Raw genomic sequence first — 23,498 nt, forward strand, 5'->3', positions numbered from 1 at the left:
TCATGCAATTTATCTCCTCACTCCACCCACAGAGGGGTTTGCGGCAGGTCAGTTCCCCAGCCACCCTCAATCCCAGAGGGTCACTGGGCAGGTAACAGGGTCCCTCTAAGGCTGTACTGAGGGAGACGGGGCAGCCACTTGCTCTCAAGATGCCAGGTCTTCCCAGCCCACAATGACCCCTTTATGCCAGGCCTAGCCATGGCATCCCCGCCTCGAGCACCGAGCCAGAAGCCAGCTCTCTGCTGCCCTCACCCCTCAAGTGCACCTTGTCACACCAAGCTCGCTCCCATCCCCAGAGCACTCCCGGGAGGCCCAGCCGCTACCTACCAATCATGGGCTTCAGTTTTTTCTGTGCCAGGCGGATCAGCTGCTGGTAAATCTGGATGGCCAGGTCACCCAGGCTCTGGCAGTGGCTGGCAAGGTCGAAGTTCCTCAGGCAGTGCTGGTTCTGCTTGGGGGTGTTGGCCAGCCGGTAGCTCTGCAGACAGCAAATGGACCGAGAGGTGCTGTGGACCGAGAGGTGCTGGAGCCTGGCAGAGCTACGCCCTGAGCTCTAGAGAGCTGTGGGGTAGCCGTGCAGGGACCCACCCCAGCATCCACTGCACACATCTCCCCTCCAGAGTCCTTCCCATTCCCATCCAGGGATCTCAGCACACCTGACAGGTCAGTGACTGAAGATCAACTCCATTCCCACTGCCATAAGCTCCCCTGCCCCCCTCCCCGAGGCAGGCAGATTGAAGTCCCCAGTAGCAGCCAGTATCCCCAGCCCAAGGACACCCAGGCATCTTATTCTAGTGCTCAGAACATCCTCTGAGGATGCTGGTCTCAGGGGCTTCCCTGGAGAGGATCTGGCTGGGTTCTTCTCAGCCCTTCGGGGGTAGAAGGTTTGCTGGTAGGAAGAGACCCCTCCCCAGGCCAGCAGCTACTGCCCAGTTTGAGGCCAGAGGGTCTGGGCTGTGGTTCACCATAGAATCGTAAGAATGTCGGGCTAGAGGGGACCCTGAGAGGTCAGACTCCAGTCCCCCATGCTAGGGAAGGACCAAACCTAGGCCATCACTGACAGGTGTTCGTCCAGCTTGTTAAAAACCTGCAGGGACGGGGATCCCACCGCCTCCCTCCAGAGCGTTGCTACCCTGAGTTTGAAAGAAAGATTTTTCCTAATATCTAACCTAGATCTCCCTTGCTGTAGATTAAGCTCATCACTCCTTGTCCACTGAAGGCTGGGACATGGCGAATTGATCACTGTCCTCTTTGTAACGGCCCTTAATGCATTTGAAGGTTCCCATCCCCCAGCTCTTCTGCTCAAGACTAAACATGCCCAGTTTTCGGCTTCTCTCCAAGGTCAGGTTGTCTAAGCCTGTTCTCACATTCTCTTTGCTCGACTCTGGACTCTAATTTATCCACATCTTCCCTGAGGCACGGCACCCAGAACTAGTCTCAGGTGCCTCTGCCTCACCGGTTATTCCCCCTTTGGCTGTCCCTGCCTACAGGCAGCTCTTTGGAGAGCTGGTGTGAAATCAGCAAGATGAAATTCAGTAAATGCAAGTGCAATTTGCTGCACAGTATGGCAGGCAAAGAGCCAGAACGCGCAGGGCAGTGTAAGCCAGAGGCATCCCCTCGGAGCAGCGAGGCCATGGCCTGGTCAGATCCTGCCTGACCCCAAGGGAGAGAAACTGAAGTAAACAACCACTGGGCAAACGGGGCCAAGACAGGCCTTGGGACTGACTCAGCACCACCTTGGTCTCAGAAGAAACTAGGGGGGAGCCTGCTAAAGGCAAACAGCCTCCCCCACCCCCCATGCCTGCTGCTTCCTGGCTGTGATCTGTTCTGCAGCCCCGGCCAGGCCAGGCCAGCCCAGCCTGGAGGTGCCATGCTGGAGCAGGCCCCGTGCCCTCACCTGGTCCCTGCCGTACTGTCTCAGGCAGTTGATGAGGCAGCAGGTGTTGGCGAGCCAGAGAACCACCACATCAAAGTCCTCGCTGTGCTTCTGCGAGCGGGAGACACAAAGCGATGCATCAGGGCGGGGTGGGAGGGGGGCCCAGGCGTTGGTGGAGACTGCAAACTCCAGAGAGCACAAGGAGACTGTGCCAGGCAGCCACGCTAGAGGGCGTGGGCACACCAGCAAAGCCAGCCGCTGCTTGGGGGTCTGCACCCCCCCCCCCCCCCAATCAGTGCGAGGACCAGAACAGGAGGCCACTCAGCAGACGTAAGTGGCTGGCTTCAGCCCAGCTGAGCCCCCTCTTTGCACCCCTGGCTGCCTCGGGAGGCCTGGATTTTACAGTTGCTCCCTGACAGCCCAACCAGCGTCTGGGGTCCCCAGTCACCACTGGGCCTGCTCCAGAGACACCCTGATTCATTGTTCACAGCCGGCAGCCATGGGCGAGCACCAGCAATCTCCATCGCACGGCGCCGTGGGGCCCCAGCAATCAGGGGAGTCAGGATGTACCCTGCGGGCCACTGCCGATCGGGGAACAGCGTCTGCTGAGAGGCAGTAAGAGCCCTGATGCAGCTAGTGCTGGGGAGGAGCAGTCACTGCCCCAGACCGGCTCCAAAGTCACTGCCAGAGACAAATGCAGCTGCAGGCAGAAGCAGCCCCAGGCATGGCCTGGCCCGCGACAGCTTGTGCTTTCTGCGGGGCCCAGCGCTCCAGGCTGGGGGGCTGCCAGCCTGCAGAGGAGCCCCCGAGACACAAGGATTAATATTACACCAGTATTAGCGTTCGCTCCCTTCTCCACCCAGGCCCAGGCTCAGCTGGCTCACGGGGGACCGACACTGCAGCGAGCGCCGGCCTCCGCTCTTCTTCCCAGCCACTGGGGCTAGACACTCCTCGGCAGGGCTCTCACTGGGAGCAAGGGGTCTCTTCCCCCACATGCCCTGCTGGGGCAGCAAGACCTCCTCCAACCACTGCCCCCCAGACACCCCTGGCCTCTCCCTCTGCATGGGGGGGGGGCAGAGGGGGGAAGCAGCAGCCCAGCCCTCCCTGCTGGCAGCCCCAAGTGCCTGCCCAGGGAGTGGAGCAGAACAGTGGGACATCCTCAGTGACCAAGGCCACCTCTGGCCAGAGGCAGAAAACCAGCAGCCTCGGGGTCCTGCTGGCTGACCCCAGGGAGCTGACATGCGCCTGCGCCTACCCACCGGGGCACCCGCCTGCACCCCCAGATCCCCACCCAGACAAACACCCCAATCCACCCCATGCACGTAAGCAGCACTGCTGTTGCAGGACGAGGCCTCGTGCCCCTTCAAGCCAGGCAGTGGCCCAGAGCAGCCATGCTGTCCTGGCCTCTAACCTCAGCCCCAAGCCATCCTCGATGGGCACACTCCTGAGGGTGGCATCACAGATCCCTAGTAACACCCTGGCCCCTGCCCCAGGTCACACAAGGGCATGCCTAGGTTCTGCAGGGGGCATTTCTGGGCAGCTTGGGCACAAGAGGGAACAATTGGGTGGGGGGCACACGCCAGTAGTAGGGAGCCAGCGCCGGAGGGCAGCCCCTTAGCAAGCTGGCAATTGACCACAGAGGGGTCACAATCCCCATCCCCTCACCCAGCCAGCCCCCTGCCACTGTACCTTCACCACCCGCTTGATGCCGCTGACGGCGGCGGCGAAGAGCGAGCGGATCCGGTGCTCGTCGTGGCCGGAGTCCGCATGCCGGAAGCACATGAACAGGATGTAGGCCGGAAGCGCGGGGAGGGCGCCGGGGTTGTTCTGCAGTTTGAAATCTGCAGGGCGAGAAGGGGACGAGTGAGTCCAGGATGGAGCCTGAGGTCCGAGCCACAAGTCACAGGCTAGGGCCTGCCCCACAGGAGCTGCCTACAGGGCAGAGGGGTCATAGCAGGCAACAGGTGGGACAGGACAGGCCCTGCATTCAGTGCCCCAATTTCAAACCCCTCCCCTCCCCTGAAGGAGCAAAGCTCCTGCTAACTTCAGCAATACATCGTCTGACCCCGAACTGGGCCCATCACCTTCTGGACAGAGCCCGGATCCCAAGGCCCAGCCGCTCCTTTCATTACAGCCAAGCAGCTTGAAATATCAGGCCAGCCCCCAGATGGGCACAGCCCAAACTGTGGCAGGACCCGCACCCCTCCCTGTCCTTAGCACCTCTCCAGGCACAGCCCCCTCTGCTCTTCCCTCCTCATGCTGGGGCTTCATCTCTGCCCCCACCCTGCCCAATTCCTCTGCCCCCCAGGCTTCAGCACAGCCACTCTACCCGCCCCCACTGACAGATCCAACATCTGGCCCAGCCAGGTCTCCTAGCGCAGATTCTCTTCGGGCACTTCCCTCGCCGGCTGCCATCCTGCCAAGCAAGCCCCACTTCATCTTTCCTCACGTCAGTGCCAGCCTGCTGCTCCGTGAGTGCCTTCCCACGAGCCTTTCTGCACGCCATGGCCCAGGCACGGCAGCAAGACTGGCACCACGCGGCTGCGGGCTCATGTGATGCAATTGATGCCTCGGCATATGCTGCTCCGCATCACACCTGCCTCCTGCGGCTGCTCTAGCGCGACAGGTCCTGAGGGAGTCTGCCTGTTCAAGAGACTGGGGATAGAAGAGTCCCAGCCCCTCAGGTTCGAGCCCATGGTGAACACAACCTGTGCAGACAAGGGTGTTTGGCAGGAGCCAGGAATTACATTGCTGTGTAGATAGACCCTTAGCCCCAACTCCCTGTGGGGCTCCAGCCCCCCACCTGTGATGATGATCCTGATGAGGCGCCCTTCATCCTCTGCTTTGCACCCCAGCATGCCCCTGAATGCCCCAGCTGGACACGGGACATCAAAGGGCCTTTCCATCTCTTCCACCTTCACCTTCTGCTCCAGCAACCGGGCCTCTCCGCTTGCTGCACAGGGGAAGGAGCAAAAACAGAGTCAGAGCACCCACTTGGATCCGGGCCCACGTAACCAGACTCCTGAGTGGGGCAGGGACTGGGGGTCCCACCTCTGCCCGTACCCTGCCTGGGGAACTCCTGCCAGGAGAGCTGCGCCCCAGGCAGAGGAATATTCAGAGCTAGAGGTTGCTTGGGCCAGCTGGAGGGACGGTTGCTTGGGCTGAGTGAACCGGATGGATGCTGCCAGGCAGCCCTGTAAGCTACTGTTGGCAAATTGAGGCAAGCAAGTGAAGGGTTAATCTGTGAATGTCCAGTATCCCATGGCACCCAATTAGGGTGACCAGATGTCCTGATTTTATAGGGGCAGTTTTGATTTTGGGGTCTCTCATATAGGCTCCTATTACCCCCCAACCTCGTCCTGACTTTTCACATTTGCTGTCTGGTCACTCTCCACCCACCAGTTTTAATCAGCTGCCTGCAAACCCAGCCAGCATCTCCCCTCCCCATCAAACTGCTGCCAAGAGCACCCCCAGTTCTGCAAAGCTCCCTGTTTGGCCAGTACCCTAGTAGGGTACCCTTGCTGCTTTGTACCCCACAATAGTGAAGGGGACACCGAATCAGAGCAGTCTGACTCTGCAGTTCACCAGGCATTGCTAGCACTGCTCTGGGGTTGGCAGCTGTGATGGGGGGGGGGGTCTTGTGCGCTCAGTGTGGGGCTTTTGGGGAGCACATCCCAAAACGTGGAGGTTTACAGAAGGGCCGTGTGGAAGCTTTGCTATTAGCAGACAACATGAGACACAAGGCAAGCCCAGAACAGCGGCTAAGAAAAGCCACTTTGGTCGGTCGTCTGTCAGCCAGAGGCTCACTGCTGCTTCCCAGCTGCAAAGCAGCTCTCGTGCAGAGGGGCAGCGATGCCCCGTGGCAGGTAAGGGGGGCGTTGAAGGAAAAGCAGAAACGCTGGCATTAACGGAGCTCATGGTGCACAGATGGTCACCTCTGCCCTGCTGCCTAGTGGGTCTCATTGGGCAGGTTAATTGAGAAGGCCCCATCTCCTCTAGCTCAGGCCTCGGCAGTGCCATCTCCAGGCCCAGGGCCCCTCACCATCTGAACTAGCGCTCAGGCCCATCCCACAAGCCCCCACTGCTCCTGCGACGAGGAGGCAGAGCCGTGTTTCTGCTTGAAGCTGCTGCGTCCAGGCTGGGGGATGCGGTCGGGAGCAGAGCCCCGCTTTAGGCTGGCCACAAAAGACATTCGCCCCCCAGCTGGTCCAGTCACAGGAGGCACCTGCCTGTGAGAGCCTGGATTTGCTTCACGGAGGTTTTCAGCTGCTTCTGAAGCTTGAGCATGCTCTTCTCCTGCCTCTCCAGCTGCCCCTCCAGATCCTGGGGAGCACACAGGGAAAGGATAGTCCATCACATGGTGCTTGGGGGGGACCCTCTCTTTCCAATACACCCTCCCAGCCAGGAGCAAGGCCTCCCCAGGGGGGCCTTGCAGCAGACGGAAAGCAGCTAGCCAGAATGCTGCCCCAGCTATTGTCTCTAATAAGCACATGGCCCCACCATGGAGCCCAAGTCCCAGCATGCAATGCACCCTTGAAGAGCCAGCATGGGGAGGCAGGGGGTGCGCTGCACCAGGGCATTTACCCAGCATGCTGAGCAGCAGCCAGCCTTCTCACAGCCCCAGCCCCAGCCCGGCCACGTAGCAAGTCTTTAACTGCATGCTCAGCCATGCAATGCTCCCACCAACCACCCTCCCGCCATCCCAACAGGCCCACTCCCCCTTCACCAGGTTCTCTCTCTTCAGCTGGATGATCTGGTTCTGGAGCCCGCCTTCCTCCTGCTGCAGTTGCAGGTCCTGGATCAGGCTCTGCTGCTGCTTGCTCAGCTGTTTCAGGGAGCGGATGTCTAGGCGGAGACCTTCCAGCTCCTGCTCGTGTTGCTGCTGCTCCTCCTGCAGCTGGCTCTCCAGTAGCCTGCAAGGAAGGGCAATAACTCAGAGGTGCCAGTGATTGGCTCATCAGGCAGGAGGCTGGCAAGGCCTCACAACTCTATGCCCCATCGTGAGTGGGACAGGCAAGCTTTCCCCATTTTACAGCTAGGGAAACTGAGGCAGGGGTTGCTTAAGTCCAAGGCCGAGATTGGAATAGAACCCAGAAGACTTGACTCTCGAATTTTTTTGAAATCTCCACACTCTGAATCACATACTTCCCACAGTCAGTGCTCTGACCTGGTTCTTGCCACCCAAACCCCATCTCACCTCTCCACCACAAATGCATCCCTGCAACCTCAGATGGCCTGCTGCTCCCCCAGGGCCAGTGGCAGAGGGGGGCAAAAGTGGGGCAATTTGCCCTGGACCCCCAAGGGCCCCCATGAGAATATAGCATTCTATAGTATTGCAACCTTTTTTTATGGAAGAGGCCCCTGAAATTGCTTTGCCCCAGGCCCCCTGAATCCTCTGGGCAGCGCTGGAGGCCAGGCTCCCAGGGGTGATTTTTAAGCCTTCCACAGCAGCATTATGGAAAACCCAGACATGGCTGAGACACTGAGTAAACAGACTCACTTATTGGAGACCTGGACAGCATCATACGCATATTTCAAGTCTTCCTCCATCAAGGAATCTTCCTCTATCATCTTCTCCGGGCTCCTGTTCAACCCCAGGATCTCTGCAATGTTCTGCTGGGGAGGAGGAGACAATTGAACCGGGCCATTCAGGCAGCAGGCCCTTCCCCACCCCCACCACTGCTGCAGTAAGGGACATGATGGGTGAGAATCTCACCCGGCGCTTGAAGATCTCAAATGGCTTCCTCTCATGAGCCAGCTGAGCCTTGGCCCTGCGCAGCTCCTCACGGGTCCTGGCCAGGTCCTCCGTGACCACATTGAGCTGCCCCAGGAGGAGGAGATAAGCCTTCTCATAGGGGTCCTGCCCATCGTCGTCATTCAGCGAGGAGGGAGGGCTGTCCGATCTGAGCCTCCTCCACTCGTGGCTCTGCCTCCAGCGGCCCCTCTCCTGGTCCAGGGACTGAGACGAGGACTGTGGGTGGAGAAGGAGGTGAGAAGATGCATTCAAGTACCATCCCTGGTGTGTCAGACACTGGACACCAAGCCCCACTTGGACTGGGCCATCTGGCTGCACTGGGCAGGCGGCGCCTGATGCCAAACTCTGCACTAACTCCCCATGAATGCCCCAACTCACAGCCCATCTAGCACCACAGGTGAAAGTAAGCCGGTACGGTATGGTACAGCGTACCGGCAAGAGCCAGTATGCCGTGTCGGACTGGACCGGCTTCCGCAGCGGTGATTTAAATGGCCCAGGGCTCCAGTCACTGCAGGCAGCCCCTGGCCCTTTAAATTCCCACCCGAGCCCGGCTCCCGGAGCACTGACAGGGATTTAAAGGCCTGGAGCTCCCCGGTGGCTGGAGTCCCGGACCCTTTAATTCGCCCCTGAGCCCTAGAGCCCCCAGCCACCTCTGCAGCTGGTAGCTCCGGGGTGATTTAAAGACCTTTAAATTTTGAAAGGCTCTGTCTTCTGGTTGAGGCTACAATCCTGCTCAGGACTCCGGCATACTGGTAAGTCCTTTAAGTCCTTTCACCCATCTGGCACCCTCCAGGAGTGAGCAGAAAGGGCACTCCTAGCATCTGACCACACAGTGGCAACCATGGGACGGCAGGACAGGTTGGCCTGCTTAGCCTAGTTGTGCACACAGGAACACTGGGCACATCTGCCGGGAGGCAGCACAGGAGTGGACGCTGGGGTTTACTCCTGGCTCTGCCACCAAGCTGAGCTCGGGCAGCTTCCCCAGCTGAGGAGACCGTACATGGGAGGGGAAGTTTGTGACACAGGATGCGCACGGAGACCTGTGCGACAGGTGCCAGTCAAAGGCCATGTCTTTGCAGGCACTAACTGGGCTGAACCAACGAGATCACCAGCGCAGCCCACCCAGTCAGAAGGGCCTTGCTACAATTCCTGGCCAGAGGCTGGTGCCAATGGGACTGGCAGCTAGGTGCAAAGGGCTGGAGGGCATGCTTGGCTCGGGGATGCTGTTTTTACTGAAGGGCAAGCGAGGCACCAGACTCTCGGGCTGCAGTGTGCAGCCAAGCTGGGCTGATCCGAAGCAGGGATCAGACAGGATGCTGGGGGGCATGGACAAGAGGGAACATCTGGTCCCAGGCAGCTGGCCAGTTCTGAAGAAAGGACTTCCCCGGTTCCCTGCCTGTGCCCAGCCCAGGGCAATGCAAACCACAATACGGCTCGTTCCAGAGCCCAGACGCTCAGCTTCCCGCCTGCACTCAGGGCAGCAGAGCCATGCACCAAAGCCAATTGGTTGATGTGAAAGTGCCTCACCTCGCTCTGCTGGTCAGCATCATCCCGGGACGGGGCCGTCGACAGAGACGATGGGTAGCTGCATTCGGAGTCCAGGATGCTGTCAGACGAAGGGGACCTTCGGAGGCTGGGGGTTCTCTGGAGTGAGGAGGAAAGGTACAAGGGTAAGTTATACAGTGGCTGAAGCTCCAGTCCTTGTTACAGGGGGGCTAGGGCATGGGGAGCAGGGTCAGCATGGGGAGAACTCAGCAGGGAGACAGCTCGGACCACACATCAATAGCTTTGAGTGGGCACGTGCTACCGCTCCCTAGCCCAGTGGTGACAGATACTGGGCGGGGTGCCTCTGTCCTCCAGTGGATGTGCTGCCGGCCTGGGAGTCCCACCATGGGAACCAGAGAGACGTTCCCCTCTGATCTCCAGGGGCAGGGCAGAAGTGGATGGTGCAGCTGTGACATTAGCTTCAGGCTGGGACTTTCCCAGAGAGCTGAAGGTGTCTGGCACCCAGACACCACGTGGAGTCACTGGGATTTGGGCTCCTCGAGGTTTCGAAAGCCCTAGCCAGCTTCACGCTGATGGTGCGGATCTGTTCTCAGTGGCAGGACGCAGCTCTGAACACAGAGCGACCCTAGGGCCACCTCCAGGGCACTTTGCAGGGCCACCTCCAAGACCTGGGACTGAGTGGACACAGCACAGACCAGCAAGGCACCTGCCGATAGGCTTCCTAACCACCTCCTCAGTCCTGCCCATCTGGCCTCCATGAGAGAATCCTTCAGCAAGAGCTTTCCTCCATTTAGTGGCAGCCTGTGACCCCCCGCCTGGCTCCCCGGGATATCTAGGATGTCCTGGGGTCAGGGCATCAGCCCAGCCCGCACTGCTCACCTTGTGGAAGGCCACCTCATCCTGCAGGTTCTCGCAGCACTGCTCCAGGCGGGCGCACTCTTTCACCAGGTTCTGGTAGCGAGCCCTCTCCCCCTCCAGCTGGCACAGCAGCTCCTGGCTCTCTGCTGCCACGTGCCGGCGCAGCTGGTCTGCAGGGGGCGGGGAAGAGGAGAGCAGAGATTGTAAAGTTTGCCTGCAGGCCTGGACCTGGGACAGGGAGTGTGACGGGCTCTGCTCCCTGCCCAGTGACCACTCTGTGTAGGAGCCCAGGCACCAGCGCCAGGGGAGGAATGTTGATGGGGCTGCTGAGCTCCAATGCTGCACTGCCCCTGGAAAACATCTCCTCTGGAGTGGAGCGTAGCAGGAGAGAGCTGGGAACTTCGCAGCATGGCCAGGGGCCCATGGATTTAGCTGCCAGGATGGGCAGGCTCAGGCCACACGAGACCTTGACTCTGGGACGAGGCTGGGCACAGAGCTCCTGATAGTCACTGCCCCAGCTGTCTCGGTAACCAGCCCACCTAGTTGTGGGCCACAGTCTCAGCTTGGCAGTCACAAATTGCCAGCATCACCCTGCCCACAGAGCTGGGCCGCCCGGGTGAGCACAGCCAGAGCCACCTGCTGGGCTTCCCTAGAATCCAGCCCTCAGCTGACTGCCCGCACAGCAGGAAAGGGGCTGGGGGGCAGTGGGCGGGGTGTTTTACCTTCCAGCTCCTGCGACTGCTCCATGATCCGCTGGTTGAGAGCGTCCTTCTCTTCCTTCAGATTGGATTTCATGGCTTCCAGCTCAGTCAGGCGCTGGTGGGAGAGAGAGAGAGAGAGAGAGCTGGGTGGTGGGGGCAGACCTTGACAGCAGTCCAGAGCTATGGGGCGAGAGAACCTGCTCTGGGGGTCAGAGGCCAGGCAGGCTCTTTCATATGGGGCCCATCACAGGCTGCAGGGCTGGTCCTTCCTCTATCCCACCAGCCAGGGGACCCAGAGAATAGCCAGTCCCCTGCATGGGAGATTTATTGACAGTTTTACTTTTGATGGGCAACATCAAGGATTTAAATGATTGCTTCAAATTTTTTTCAAATTTTCAGTTCTGGGAACTTTGGTGGCAGGAAGGGGATCAGACAAGGTGGAGACTCCAAGAGTTAAAGCTTTACAACTTAAACTCGATTGTCAACTTCTTATGTCAGATATACAGAATAACCCGGGTTTGCTTTCAGAAGGTTAACGTCAAGCAGCGTTTCTGGCTATCTAGGTTTCGAATATCGATGGATGTATTTGATCATTTGTGCATACAGGGATATTTATGGTGGTCGATATTTACCGATAAAAAAAATCGACTCCTGCCAAGTCTATGTTCAGACTAGCTTAAGTCAAGTCACCAGAGCCTTTGCAACACACTAGCAAGGAGCACGCTTGCATCACCTCCCCTTCTCATGGCTGAGCCAGAGAGGATAACCAGCCTACTACTGCTGCCAGCTATTGGAGCTGCCCCATATGCTCAGTGCTGGGTTTGAGTCATACCCATTAACCACTGAGGCGGGGATTGTTGCTCTTTGGCAGCAAGACTAAGGTCTAAGGAAGGGACATTTAACTCCCCTCAATGTTATCACTGGCTGCTGGCTATCCGGACAGTCAAGGGTCAGCCCTGCCTCTGCCCTGCACCTGTTTCAGCTCCTCCATCTCCTGGCCCAGCCGGCCTTCCGAGCTCCTCTTCTCTGACTCCACGCGCTGCAGCTGCTCCTGCAGCTCCCGGATGCGTGTCTCCTGCGCCTTGTCCTCCCGCAGCCCCCGCAGCTCACTGCACAGCCGCTCCACCTCCTCGCTGTGGGAGGCTCTCAGTGCCGACAGCTGCTCTGAGAGGCTTCGGTTCTCCCTGGCCTGTGGGAGGGGCAGCAGTCAAGAGCCAGATCAGGCCTGCAGGGTCCCAGGGGAGGAACTGGGCGATTCCTCTCTGAGCATTAAACAGTGGGGAACCAGGAGGGGGGAAATCCAGAGAAGCTGTCGTGGCCTCATCCCGCCAGGCTGCCCCATCATCCCCTCCAAAGCCAACTATGTCCCTGGAAATGAGGTGCTATCCAGTGCCTCCCCCAACCAAGGCAGGGTCAGCCCGAGGACACTGCTGGGGAAACTGAGGCATGGGAGGAGGAATGACTTCCCCAAGGCCCATCACTTCTGGGTTCCATTCTCAGCCCTGACACCGAATTCTTGACTCCCAGTTTCCTGCTTTACCAGCCCTGCCATACAGGCCGGTCTTTCCCATGCTAAGGCCGGGCCTGGTGTGCCTGCTCCTTGGCATTGGGCCACCTGCTGTTCCCAGGCTCTGCACATCTCAGAGGAACCATGAACCCCCCTGGGGCCAGCCTGTGTCAGAGATCCAGGGCCGCTGCCCTGCCCCACCCCAGATGTGTTTGGCCCAAGAGTGCACTGGCTTTTCCCAAGTCCCCTTTGCCCCACACCAGCTTTCCAGGCCACCCAATCCACCTCAGAGCAGCGAGATGGTGTTTGCTCACATAGACCAGAGACCATCAGGGACGCAGGTTCGATTTAAAGAAGCCCCTCCCCAGCAGAGAGCAAACCATGAGACATGGGAGGCAGACAGATGGTGGCGCCAACTGGTAAATATTCAGCGACAGAGCACAGCATGCCGGGCATGAGCAGAGCCAGAGACACTGCTGGGCGGGGGAGAGGGCGGACAGTAGGCACCGCGAGGAAGCTACACAAGCGGCATCCACTGGGTCACACGGGAGAGGGGTGGGGAAAAGAAAAAGTTTGAAGGCTGCCAGGGCCTGAACACGTGGTGCCCTCTAGAGCCACTCAGTCCTCGAGGCGCCCCATGAAATACCCGAGAGGAGACCAGAGCAGGGAATCCTGCTGCCGCTTGCAGCCTTCCTCCAGCCCTACAAAGCCAGCTGCTCCATCTGCACTGCCACACTCCCCACACCTTCGCTTTCCCCTACCCACCTGAGGGCTGAGCCATAGGGAGTTAGGTGGGTTCAGAACTAGAAATCTGTCCTGAGCCAAGGGGTCCAGGATCCTGCTCTGCCAGGAGAGCCCGATCCAAGTTTCTAGGGCCCAGCAGGAAGTCGGGTACTGCTGGGATGGAAAAGAACCAAAGTCTGGCTGCACTAATGGACAGTGCTTCCCAGGAGGAGGGAAGAGAAGCGTTTCCCCCAGGCACCTTTTCTCAGCAGAGAGTGATCAGAGATTGTACAGTACCATTAAGGGAGTGAAATGCAGCCACTTCTGGAGTGGAGCATGGTTACTGCTTAACAACTCACAGGAACGCTGAAGGAGGAGATGCTCCAACATAGACTGCTAGGGGAACTTAGCAAGGCAGAACGCGGTTCCCCAGGACACTCCCAAACACGCCCATGAGCAGTCAGTACCTTGGCTTTAAGGCTCATCCCAGCACTAGAGGCCCAGGAATCCCCCCATAGCTCTGGGGCAGCAGGAGGAGCCGACCCACCCACCTGCTCATCCACTTTGCACTGCAGCTGCATCACTTTGATCTCCATGCCTTTGTTGAGCTGTTTGTAGTGCTCCACCGACTTCGCCTCCATCCGGAGCTGCCTCAGCTCCCTGCGAGCCTGCATGCGCCGGTAGCAGCACTGCAGATAGACCACCGCCCCGCGCACCCGAAGGTACTTGGTGCGAGCCAGCCAGCCCCTCGCTGCGCTCTGGATCACCACAGCTTTCTGGCTTGCCACCATCTGGGCAGAGAGCAGACAGAGCAGCCAAGGTTTAGAGCAGAAACTTGGCCAGAGCACCAAGCGCCGGCAGCTACATCCTCGTACAAATAGCGGCCATGAGGAATCCAAGAACACGCGAGTCAGGGACAACGCTGCACCCGCTGCCTCTGATGCCAAGGATGCGGGTGAGAATAGGAGGGTGGGGCCTTGGAGAAGAGGTGGGACGGGGCGGGGCCACTGGTGGAGCACCCAGCCGGACAAGTGAAGTCAGCACCTGTGTGGAGCCAGCTGTGGCTCTAGGACTCTGCCTGCTCCCCACAGAGGGGCCGTGGGCAGGTGTGGGGCATGGGCTGCTCCAGTGCGAGCCCCGCTGGGCACTGGACCCACATGAGCCAGCACAACGACACAATGCAGATCCCCCGAGCTGAGGCGCACGAGCTGCCTTCGATACATGCTAGGAACCTGGTCGCTCCTGAGGGTGGGGATGGGGCAGCTCCCAACAGGCCCTGAATGGGCCCCCAGGTGCCCCATACCTCAGGCAGGAGAGCGTTACTCCTGCCCAGGGAGTCACAGCACGACTTGCTCACACTGCCTGCAGTTGGGGGCCGGGGGGGGGGGGGCTGCCCACAGGTATCCTCCCTCCATGCTGCCAGGACAAGGAGCTGAGCCAAACAGGTAACTGCTCTACCTCTTCCTGCAGCGAGAGGGGCATGCATCTCTGCTTTACAGGGGTACTAAGCAAGGGGGCTCTCTCCAGATCCCAGGATGCACCTGCCAGCCCACCCCCCTCCCACATTACCTGGGGCTCCTGTAGCCCATCAGCACCCCCCTTCCAAGGGCTTCACCCCCTGGGCACTGGGAGCACACGTGGGATGTGCCCCTCTGAAGTTGCTGCCATGAGCAGATCCCCAACCCCACGGCTGCGGGCAGGGCTGATACCTGGCGGTGCAGGCGCCTGGCGAACATGCCGCGGGCGAAGGCCTGGATGGTGACCGCTGCTGCCTGGGTGCGGAGGTACGAGCGCCTGGCCAGGGCCATCTTGAAGTTCTTCTGCAGGGTGAGAGCGGCGCTGGTCCTCCTCAGGTGCCTGGCAAGCCTGCCCAAAGGGCAACAGGCATTGGGCAAGGGAAGCTAGAGCCCACTGGGGCAGGGCAGAACTTACACCCCCCCAGGGACAGAGCAACCCCCAGCAGCACAGACCCAGGGTCTACCCTAGTCCCTTGCAGACCCCCACAACAAAGACCCAGCACCAGGTCCTGAGGCCAAGCCCCCACCTCCCTAGGCTCAGAGCTAGGGCACTGCTCCATTCAACCCCCAAAGAGACCCAACTGAAGCTGCTGTCCTGGCACCAGTTTCTCCTGGCTCCCAGAGTAGGGACATGGGATTTTTACAGTAGCTTTGGAAATGCTGCCACCTCTGGGGTGGAGCGTGGCTAGCTGTTTGCCAGCCAGACACTGCATCAGCTGCTCTTAGCTGCCCCGATCCAGCAGCTGGGTACTGCAAAGGGTGAGGGTGCCCAGAGATGGGTCTCCAGGGGCCAGATGATGCCAAGGCAGAGCCACATGAATGCCTGGCTCAACCTGGCAGATGTGGGCAGCACCTCTCACCTCCGGGCCAGGAAGCCCCGGGAAAAGCGTTGGAGGCAGATGGCTGCAGCTCGCATACGCAAGAAGTGTCTCCTCCCCAGCCAGCAACGAAGGCTCTTCTGAATGACGACACAGGCTGTTCTCAGCCTCCTGCCACGCAGCTCCTCCAAGAAGGCCACCTGGCCAGCACGGAAGAAGATCTTGCTCTTCCCGCACTGGTACTTGCCAGGGTCCTGTGGGAAGGGGATAGTGAGATCCATGACCAGGCAAGTACAATGGGGTGGACCAAACTCAGCCATGGGTGCTCCTTGCTGCAGGCTTGAATAGCAGCGGCGCTGTGTGGGTCCTTCCTGGTGCCAGGGCCTGGCTGGACAGACCCTCCTCCCACAGCTGACAGGAGCAGGGCTGCAGCATCCAGATCATTGCAGGGAGAGGGGGGGTATTAACCCTTCAGACACCCAACGCCCCCTCCAACTGCAGCATCCCAACACTGAGCCGCACGCCGGCAGGTAGCACTGGGACATGGGTCCCCAGAGGATAAGCCGCCTGTTCAGAGTCCGACTGGCAGAGCGGGGGAACGAAGCCCAGTGTTCCGCAGACACACAGCCTCCGGCCTGGGCAGAAAGGAAGCTGCAGCACGCAAAGACCGGGACAGGTCTTGGCCTGCCCAGAGAACGGGGACCCTCAACTTGGCCACAGGACCAGCCTAATGCCAACTTAGCACAGTATGGTCAGCACCAGCCAGCAGGCGCTCACCTGGCCTACACGGCCCACCCATGGGCTCAGATGTCCAGGGCTGGTTAGACGCCCCCCCACTCCCCTGAGATTTCAGCCAAAATCCTCAATATTCCAGTTTGGAAAGGCTGCTGCAATGCCTCTTGGGAGTTGTAGTTCAGGGGCCTCTCATGCCCTCTCTCTGGCAGAGGCTCCCAAATGTTGCTCAGTGCAGACCCCCTTCCAGATCTGCCAGCTGCCTGCGTCCCCACCCCCACGGATACTCTGTTCTTCATACTCTGTTCTTCATACTGCCTGGCTTTCGCCATCGGCCCAGCTTCCACGGTTACGTACAGATCTAGTTAGAGCATAAACAGGTACAACCCAAAAAACCCTAAGTTCTGAGCTCAGACAGACCGGACAGTGGCTGGGCAACTGAACCCGCGCCGCACAGTGACTGGAGGGGAGGGCTTTGTACGGCAGCGTCGCCCTGCATCTGTTCTCATCGGTACGTCTTGAAGGAAATGTACTGTATTTTATATAATAAATTCCCCGTTTTAAGCTTCGTCTGAGTAGCCTATTAGGAACATGCAATCAAATCCACCATTACACAATTTCTCCCACGTGTACCCCCAGGGGCGCGTGTCCCACAGTTTGGGAACCCCTGCTCTATGAGGCAGGCTCCATGGCCAGAGACTCTTAGGACGAGCTGCTCGTCAGGAAGGCCAGCTGGTGCATGGAGGAGAGGCAGCCTGGACCACACTTCCCACCAGGCGATGCAGCACTGTCTCCACAGGGAAGTTGGTGGATTTTGGCTGAGTCGATGTTTCCGACGGGAGCAGGTTGTGTTGGGCACAGGGTTCTGGGCCAGGCACCCTTTGCCAGTCTCTGGGACACCGTGGGAGCAGTGGGACACTAGGCGGGCTAGTCCCATTATCGAGAGGGGACAGATGACTGCAGCACCTGCAGGCAGTGACACCTGGCCCCAGACACCCCCAGCCTGAGGCTATGGCACAATCCAGATGGACTTGAATGACCCGTTTCCTGCAATAGCGACCTCACGGCTAGGAGGGAAGGGCCCATCAAGGCCACACAGCCAGGTGCACCAGCAGGCAGCTCCCCGCAGGGCACGGAGGAGTGGGTGGGGTAGCAGGAAAGGCTGGGTGCAGTAGTAGCAAGGGCCTAGAATTTAATCCCCTGCTGCCCCATTCAGGGTCCTCTCCCCCAGCACAGCAACGTGCAGGGCTCTTACCTTCAGCAGCCTCTCGAGGACAAGCCGGCAGGTCTGCCTCTCATCACCGCCCATCAGCTCCTCCAGGCACATCAGAGCCCTATACCTGCTGAAGAACTCCATGTACGTCCACCTGCGGGGGCGTGGGGAAGACAGAAGCCAGACCCAACAGGGCGAGTTAGCGAGCGCCAGGAACCCAAATGCTCTGGCAGAGAGGCAGGCAGGCAGGAAATGCCTGGGTTGGCCATACCTGGATGGGTAGCCGGAGGCGCTGATCTGAATGGTTTCCAGGACCCCACAGGCTCTCAGCTGCTCGACTGCTCGCTTGGCATCAAACCTAGAGCAGAGACAGAGTCAGCGTCAGCACCCTCCGAGCGACAGTTCCTTAGGGCTCGCGGTTCGGATCTGCCATCCCACATGCAGCACGCCTGGTTGGCACTGCTCTCGGCCCAAGCCTGGGCAGGCCACCTCCTTGCTGACTGCTTGTAGCATGCAGAGACACCCATGGGAACGAGGCCGCTGGTTTTGCAGCTCACAGCCCTGCTGTGCAGCCGTTCCAGACAGCAAAGGAAGTCGCTCAACTCTGCACTGGACCAAGGAGGCCAGTTTCACTACTGCAGAGCCAGTCCCACCGCAGGGGACAGAACACGTTGCTGCTAGTTCCATGAGAGTTCCTTGGTGATGCAGGTTCCCCAGACAGCACGTCTGGCCCTGGCACATCCAGCTGGAGAATCTCCCCCTCCGGCCCCTGCCCCATTGCAGAGCTGCCAGGCACTCACTCGAAGGGCCGCTTGCGGTCGTTGGGTTTGATGCAGCGCACGTAGTGGGGCGCGGTGCTGCTCAGGGTCTCCATGAGCTTGTGCAGCGATGCTTTGAACTGCGGGGGACAGAGCGAGCGGGCTTAGGTCTGAATGCGGACGCAGTGCCCCAGCGAGGAGCCAGGGCTTGGGAGCAGGCTCTGACCTTGTCCTCAGCAGAGTGAAGATGCTTCTAGACTCCCTGGGGAGGGTTGGGGGCCCATGAGCTGCATTTCTCTCACCCTCCGTGGGCATAGACAAGGGGCCTGGACACTGGGTGGGCAGCAGAGAGCACCAGGACACATTGTCCTAAGCTGAAGGCTGGTCCAAGGGGGAAGGGGAACCCCTGAGTGCAGCCCCTAGATACCCAGCTGCCCCTTTCCAGGCCACCTCCTCACCTAGCAGCACCATTCAGTGCTTCGGATGCTGATAAGTCTTCGAGTGGCCTGGAACCAGAGTCCCCAGCCCACCAAGCCCGTGGGGCTGCAGCTCAGGCCAGCCCCAGCACACAGCAGAGTCTGGGAAGGTCTGTGCGCTTGGGCCCCATCTCTCCCCACCACCCAGCGAAAGGGTCTGGAGCATCTCACTGACAGGGGCACAGATCCCCGATTTCCAGCTGTGCTGAGCACCAGCTGCCCCCAGAGGCTAGCAGGATTTGTAGGTGCTTGGCACTTCTAAGGCAGAGCCAGGCCAGTAAGATTTCCTGGAAGTGGAGGAGGAATCTGTTCAGCATGTTGAGAAGCCAGGTGGGGTTTTCACAGGGGTGGATGCTCAGTGCAGCATTAAAGGGGGTAGTGACACGTGGGGGGCTGAACCTCTCACCATGGGGAGGGCAGGTGGAACGGGGATAGGACACGCCAGCCCCGCTGGGTACCTGGATGGAGATGGGTTTCTTGTGCTCCTTGTCAGTAGCTGGCAGAGACCTCCTGCCCGGGCGGATGGTTACCCTGGAGCCGTGCGACCTGCGGGAGGGTAGGGCGATGCTGCCGTCCCCCTCCTCCGGGAAGAGCTCCCCGAGCAGCACAGACTGGGTGGGGAGACAGAAGGATCAGAGCCAGCAGCAGGCCATGAGTGACACCTACTGGCCAGCAGGGACAGGCAGCCGGCGACCCTGAGCCCTATCGCTACTAGGGGCTCCGTGGCCACAGCCCCCCAGCTCCCATAGCACCACGGGGAGCCACAGAGCCAGTTGCATGAGAACGGCAGGCCCTGCGGCGGGATGCAGCCCTCCCCACAGCTGTGCCAGTGCCACTCATGGGCAGCTGCTCCCTGCACCAGCTGGGGTGTCAGGCAGAGTCTGACCTGCCCAGGACCCTGCTGAATCACAGGCAGCACGGATCTGAGCCTGGGGTCAGTACAGAGCATGACACGATCCAGCCCATGGCCCCCCCCAGTGTAGGGAGCAGCTCACCCCCACTCCCAACAGGGCAAATAGCATCCACAGCCCTGAGTGAAGGACCCAGGCTTCCGCCCATTGCAAAGCACCAGGCATCACCCCTAGGGCTGCCACCCCTCTACATCACATGATGAAACCTGCAGGAAAATGTCCAGCCAGAACTGGCAACCTGCAGGCTCCCCCACCAGTCCCCGTGAGCCCGGCAGCTAAGGGAGAGCGGCCTGTGTCTCCTACCCTGTGGCACCACTTACCTTCTGCGGGATCCACAGGATGGCAATGGAGGGGTGGGGGGGGAAAGAGAGAAATGACGGACAATTAGCTTAACAGCAAGGTTATTGTTGCTTTGTCTGCCAGCCCTCCTCCAAGCTAACAGCTCCCAGTGTCTAGCATCCCGCATTGCCACAGTGGCCTGGAGCCCCAGCACAGCAGAGTGTTCAGACACCTGGAGTCCCCCTCCCACTTCCCATTCCCAGCCATCGGCTCTGCTGGCGAGGACTGGCCTGTTGGGCTCCCACAGGCTGTTCCCATGCCAGGGGGTTTCTAGCCAGGCAGCTGTTTCACAGGTCAGTTTGCAGAGCATGGTTTATGGGGGGCGGGGGGGGAGGGTAATAGAGGTCTGGCACCCCCTGGTGGAGGCGAGTCTTCATTTTCTGACCCACCCACAGCTTAGTCTGCAACAAGCCTTAGCAGCAGCGTGTGCTCTGAGAAGGAGGCCTGACGACTCAGGGTATCATGGATAGCCTGATAGCCAATTAGTCTCATTCCCTATATTGCTCCCCTGGCATCTGCACCACAGCTCCCATCACCCTGCCCCCCACACACCCTCCCCATGGAGAGAGGGCTCAAGGTGGGTGCAGCTTTTGCCCCTATGGCAGGAGGCACATTGGTCCCCACCTTGGCATCCACAGTGAGGACACTGTGCCCCCCACGTCAGTTGTGTTGTCAAGATCCCTTTGTTTGCAAACCTTGGATACTGGGGCTTCCCTATCACTCCAGGTTTGCTGGGGGCAGGGGGTGCAGACTTGCTAGGGCACTTCTCTCCAAGGCACCAGCACTTCCTCTTCTGACCCATGTGACAATCCCAATCCTGGCACAGGATGTAGATGGACTTCAGGGGACACCTGCCTGCCACCTTCCTCTGTGCAGTCTGCTGCCAAGCACCTCCCCTGCCGGCAGGGCCGTGGGCTCACCTTGCTGGCTCGGAGGAGCCCGATCAGCTCTGCATGGACAGTGTCTTGGTTCTTCTCCAGGAACCCGCTGCACTGATACTCCACCTGTGAGTAAACAGGGCATGCAGGAGGCCTCATCAGCTCTGGGCTACAACAGCCTCAGGGTCTCCTGGGACAATCCAGAGCCCAGGGGTCTCCAGAGCAGAGGTACTGGGGGTGTGGAACCAAAGCTAATGGGAGTTGGGTGTGTAAAGCTTTTGGGCCTTTGAGACGCCCCAGCCCATGTTTGTACCAGTGCTGCCCTCCAGGGAACGGCTCAGGGTGGGTGGGAGTTCGCCTGCTGGTTACACAGGAGGGGTGGTAAAGAATTGTGCCTAAATAGGTGTGTGACACACACACACAGTTGATGGCCCTCGCAGACCCAGATCCAGACCTCAGCGAGGTGAGCCCTCGAGTCATTGCCAAATGCTGGCTGCAGCTGGAATTCTCTGTTTAATCCACACAGACAAATACTCCCTGCCCAGGCGACGGACATGGAGCCACAGAAATGTCAGGCTGGAGGGGGCCTCAGGAGCAGTCTAGTCCAGCCCCTGCCCACAGGGGCCCCTCCGAAGGGACTAGAGCCGAACACCCCAGCACAGACTGCTTGGAGTCCCAGCATCCCCTGGGAGTCCGAGGTTCAAAGCCAGGGGTGGGCAAACTATGGCCCATGGGACCGTCCTTCCCAGCCCCTGAGCTGTAGTGCCGCCAGCCACTGGTGCTCCAGACAGCACGGTAAGGGGGCACAGACGTTGGATACAGGGCGGGGAAGTTCAGGGATGGTGGTCAGGGGGTGGTGGTCCCAGGGGGCAGTCAGGGGCCAGGGAGAAGGGGTGGTTGGATGGGGCAGGGGTCCTGGGGTGGGGGGCACATCAGGAATGAGAGGAGGGGTTGGATAGGGTAGTGAGGGTCCGGGGGCAGTCGGTGACCGGGAGTGGGGTGGGGAGGGGTCCCAGGGTGAGGGGCAGATAGACAGTGGAGGCCAGGCCACGACCCCCTCCCCTAACTGGCCCTTCATTCAATTTATGAAACCTGACCGAAAAAAGAAAAAAAAAAAGTTTGCCCGCCCCTGCTCAAAGCTCACCAGCCTGCCCTGGATGCTCTAACAAACCCTGAGTGGCTGGCAGCTCCCCACAGACCAGCAGCTGGTGCTGTGGATGCTCCCAGCGGGTGCCAGCTAGGGTGGGGGTGTCTCCTGGCATTTAGGCAGTGCCACTTGCAGCCACACCCAACACAGGTGTGGCGACCGTCTCTAGACACTGGATTCTCCAGACAGGTTTAGTTTTATCTGTGCCACCTGGCCCAGACCTAGTCCTTCACCAGCACTTCCCCTCTCTGCAGAAATGCAGTGCCTTATATCTTTTTCTCCCCCCAGCAGGCCTTGCTCCAAGCCTACAAGTCACCTGATCTCTAGGAACTACCAGTCTCAGGATGCACAGCGCAGCACAGGGAGCTTGTTTTAAGGGGCCAGTAGACTACTAGAGACATGTACTTAGGGCGGCACGCGACAAGAGTTCAGACTCCAGTCACAGGCTGGCTAACAGAGCCTGCTTTGTTTTCAGCCCCAGCACCATGATAGGAGCCCACTCAGCCCTGGAGCGAGTGGTAGGAGGGAGCTGGCTGCAGACCCACTGAGCCCTGGCGCACAGGGAGGCAGCTTTCCCCTGCAGCCAGCCTCCTGGGCACCCTGCCCCAGCAGAGCGCAGACAGCAGCGGGTGGGCACCGCAGTGGCATTTGGCTGCAAAGCTCATGCTGCCGCAGTCCTGGGCCTGCTGGGATCCCTCCTGCTTTGGGAGAGTCGCCCTTCCCCGACCAGCACCACAAGGAGTCCAGTGCGGTTATACGACAGCATTAGTTTGGGAGAGAAAACTTCTGCGTTCCGGGTTTTCCCAAGATAGACTTCCCAGCCAGCTCCATTCTCACTCCAGTTCAGACAGACCCTGACCTCAGGCAAGTCTCAGCCTCTCCTGTACCCCAGTGCCCCCCCACCTCTGCCCTGGGACCTCCCCCCAAGGCCCTCTTACCTTGCCCGCGAAGTGGTGGACAATGAAGGCCTCTGTGGACATCTTGGGCTTCTGGAAGTGGGGGCTGTGGTGAAGATGCTTGTCGTAGAGCTTCTGAGCCCAGCTCACGTCACTGCCCTTGGGCATCTGGGAGGCAGAGAAGGCGAGTCAGACAGCAGGAGGCCTGGGGAACAGGACGTCTCCATTGCCCCTGTAGGGCATCCACCTGCAGCTGGGTATTTAGATTACTTCATTCCAAGGCCAGATGGGACCACTGTGATCTGGGCTGACCTCCTGTACGAGACAGGCCAGAGAGCTACCCCCAAAATCATTCCTAGAGCCCACCTCAGAAACCCCATCCATCTTCATTAATCATCATCAATGGAGAATCCACCACAAGCCTTGGTAAGTTGTTCCAACGGTTACTCAGGCTGTCAAAAACGTATGCCCTTTCCAGCTTCAATTTGCAGCCATTGGATCATGCAAGACCTTTCCCTGCTAGAATGCAGAGCCCATTATTAAATACATTTGTTCCCCCACACAGATTCAGACAGCAGTCAAGTCACCCCTTAACTTTCTCTTGGATAAACTAATTCAATTGAGCTCCTTGTGGCTGTCACCATCAGGCAGATTTTTCCTTTGATCGGTCTCCTGGCTCTTCTCCAAACCCCCTCCAGTTTAGAAGCTCTTCCCAGCTAACTGCCTGCCGGGAGTGGGCCCTGCCGGGAGAGGGACATTGCCTGTTATGCTGGACGCTCCCTAGTGTTTGCAATGCCCTTGTGGAAGGCAGGCAGCCAACTCCTACACCTCTTAGCCTCCCCCTCTACCCGTGTGCTGCCACCTGTATTTCTTATGCGGCACAAGCG

The 23,498-nt window shown here is 59.5% G+C and overlaps 1 protein-coding gene across 1 annotated transcript in view; it reads right to left on the reverse strand.

Moving 5' to 3' along the window:
• Positions 1–23,498, reverse strand: part of LOC127040084 (unconventional myosin-Vb-like) — a 43,928-nt gene that overhangs the window by 3,149 nt on the left and 17,281 nt on the right. Inside the window, exons 10-31 of the mRNA XM_050933854.1 lie at positions 22,654–22,779; positions 20,611–20,694; positions 19,672–19,674; positions 18,899–19,051; positions 18,007–18,104; positions 17,478–17,564; positions 17,249–17,360; positions 15,304–15,515; positions 14,636–14,792; positions 13,478–13,717; positions 11,670–11,885; positions 10,718–10,811; positions 10,017–10,165; positions 9,159–9,275; positions 7,593–7,847; positions 7,377–7,489; positions 6,603–6,789; positions 6,102–6,199; positions 4,680–4,825; positions 3,566–3,717; positions 1,898–1,987; positions 328–478 (exon numbers count right to left, since the gene is read on the reverse strand). Coding sequence (XP_050789811.1) covers positions 328–478; positions 1,898–1,987; positions 3,566–3,717; positions 4,680–4,825; positions 6,102–6,199; positions 6,603–6,789; positions 7,377–7,489; positions 7,593–7,847; positions 9,159–9,275; positions 10,017–10,165; positions 10,718–10,811; positions 11,670–11,885; positions 13,478–13,717; positions 14,636–14,792; positions 15,304–15,515; positions 17,249–17,360; positions 17,478–17,564; positions 18,007–18,104; positions 18,899–19,051; positions 19,672–19,674; positions 20,611–20,694; positions 22,654–22,779 — 3,040 coding nt within the window. The remainder of the gene's footprint in view (positions 1–327; positions 479–1,897; positions 1,988–3,565; positions 3,718–4,679; positions 4,826–6,101; positions 6,200–6,602; positions 6,790–7,376; positions 7,490–7,592; positions 7,848–9,158; positions 9,276–10,016; positions 10,166–10,717; positions 10,812–11,669; positions 11,886–13,477; positions 13,718–14,635; positions 14,793–15,303; positions 15,516–17,248; positions 17,361–17,477; positions 17,565–18,006; positions 18,105–18,898; positions 19,052–19,671; positions 19,675–20,610; positions 20,695–22,653; positions 22,780–23,498) is intronic.

This window comes from Gopherus flavomarginatus, chromosome 24 (genome assembly GCF_025201925.1).
Source record: "Gopherus flavomarginatus isolate rGopFla2 chromosome 24, rGopFla2.mat.asm, whole genome shotgun sequence".
Lineage (NCBI taxonomy): Eukaryota > Metazoa > Chordata > Testudines > Testudinidae > Gopherus > Gopherus flavomarginatus.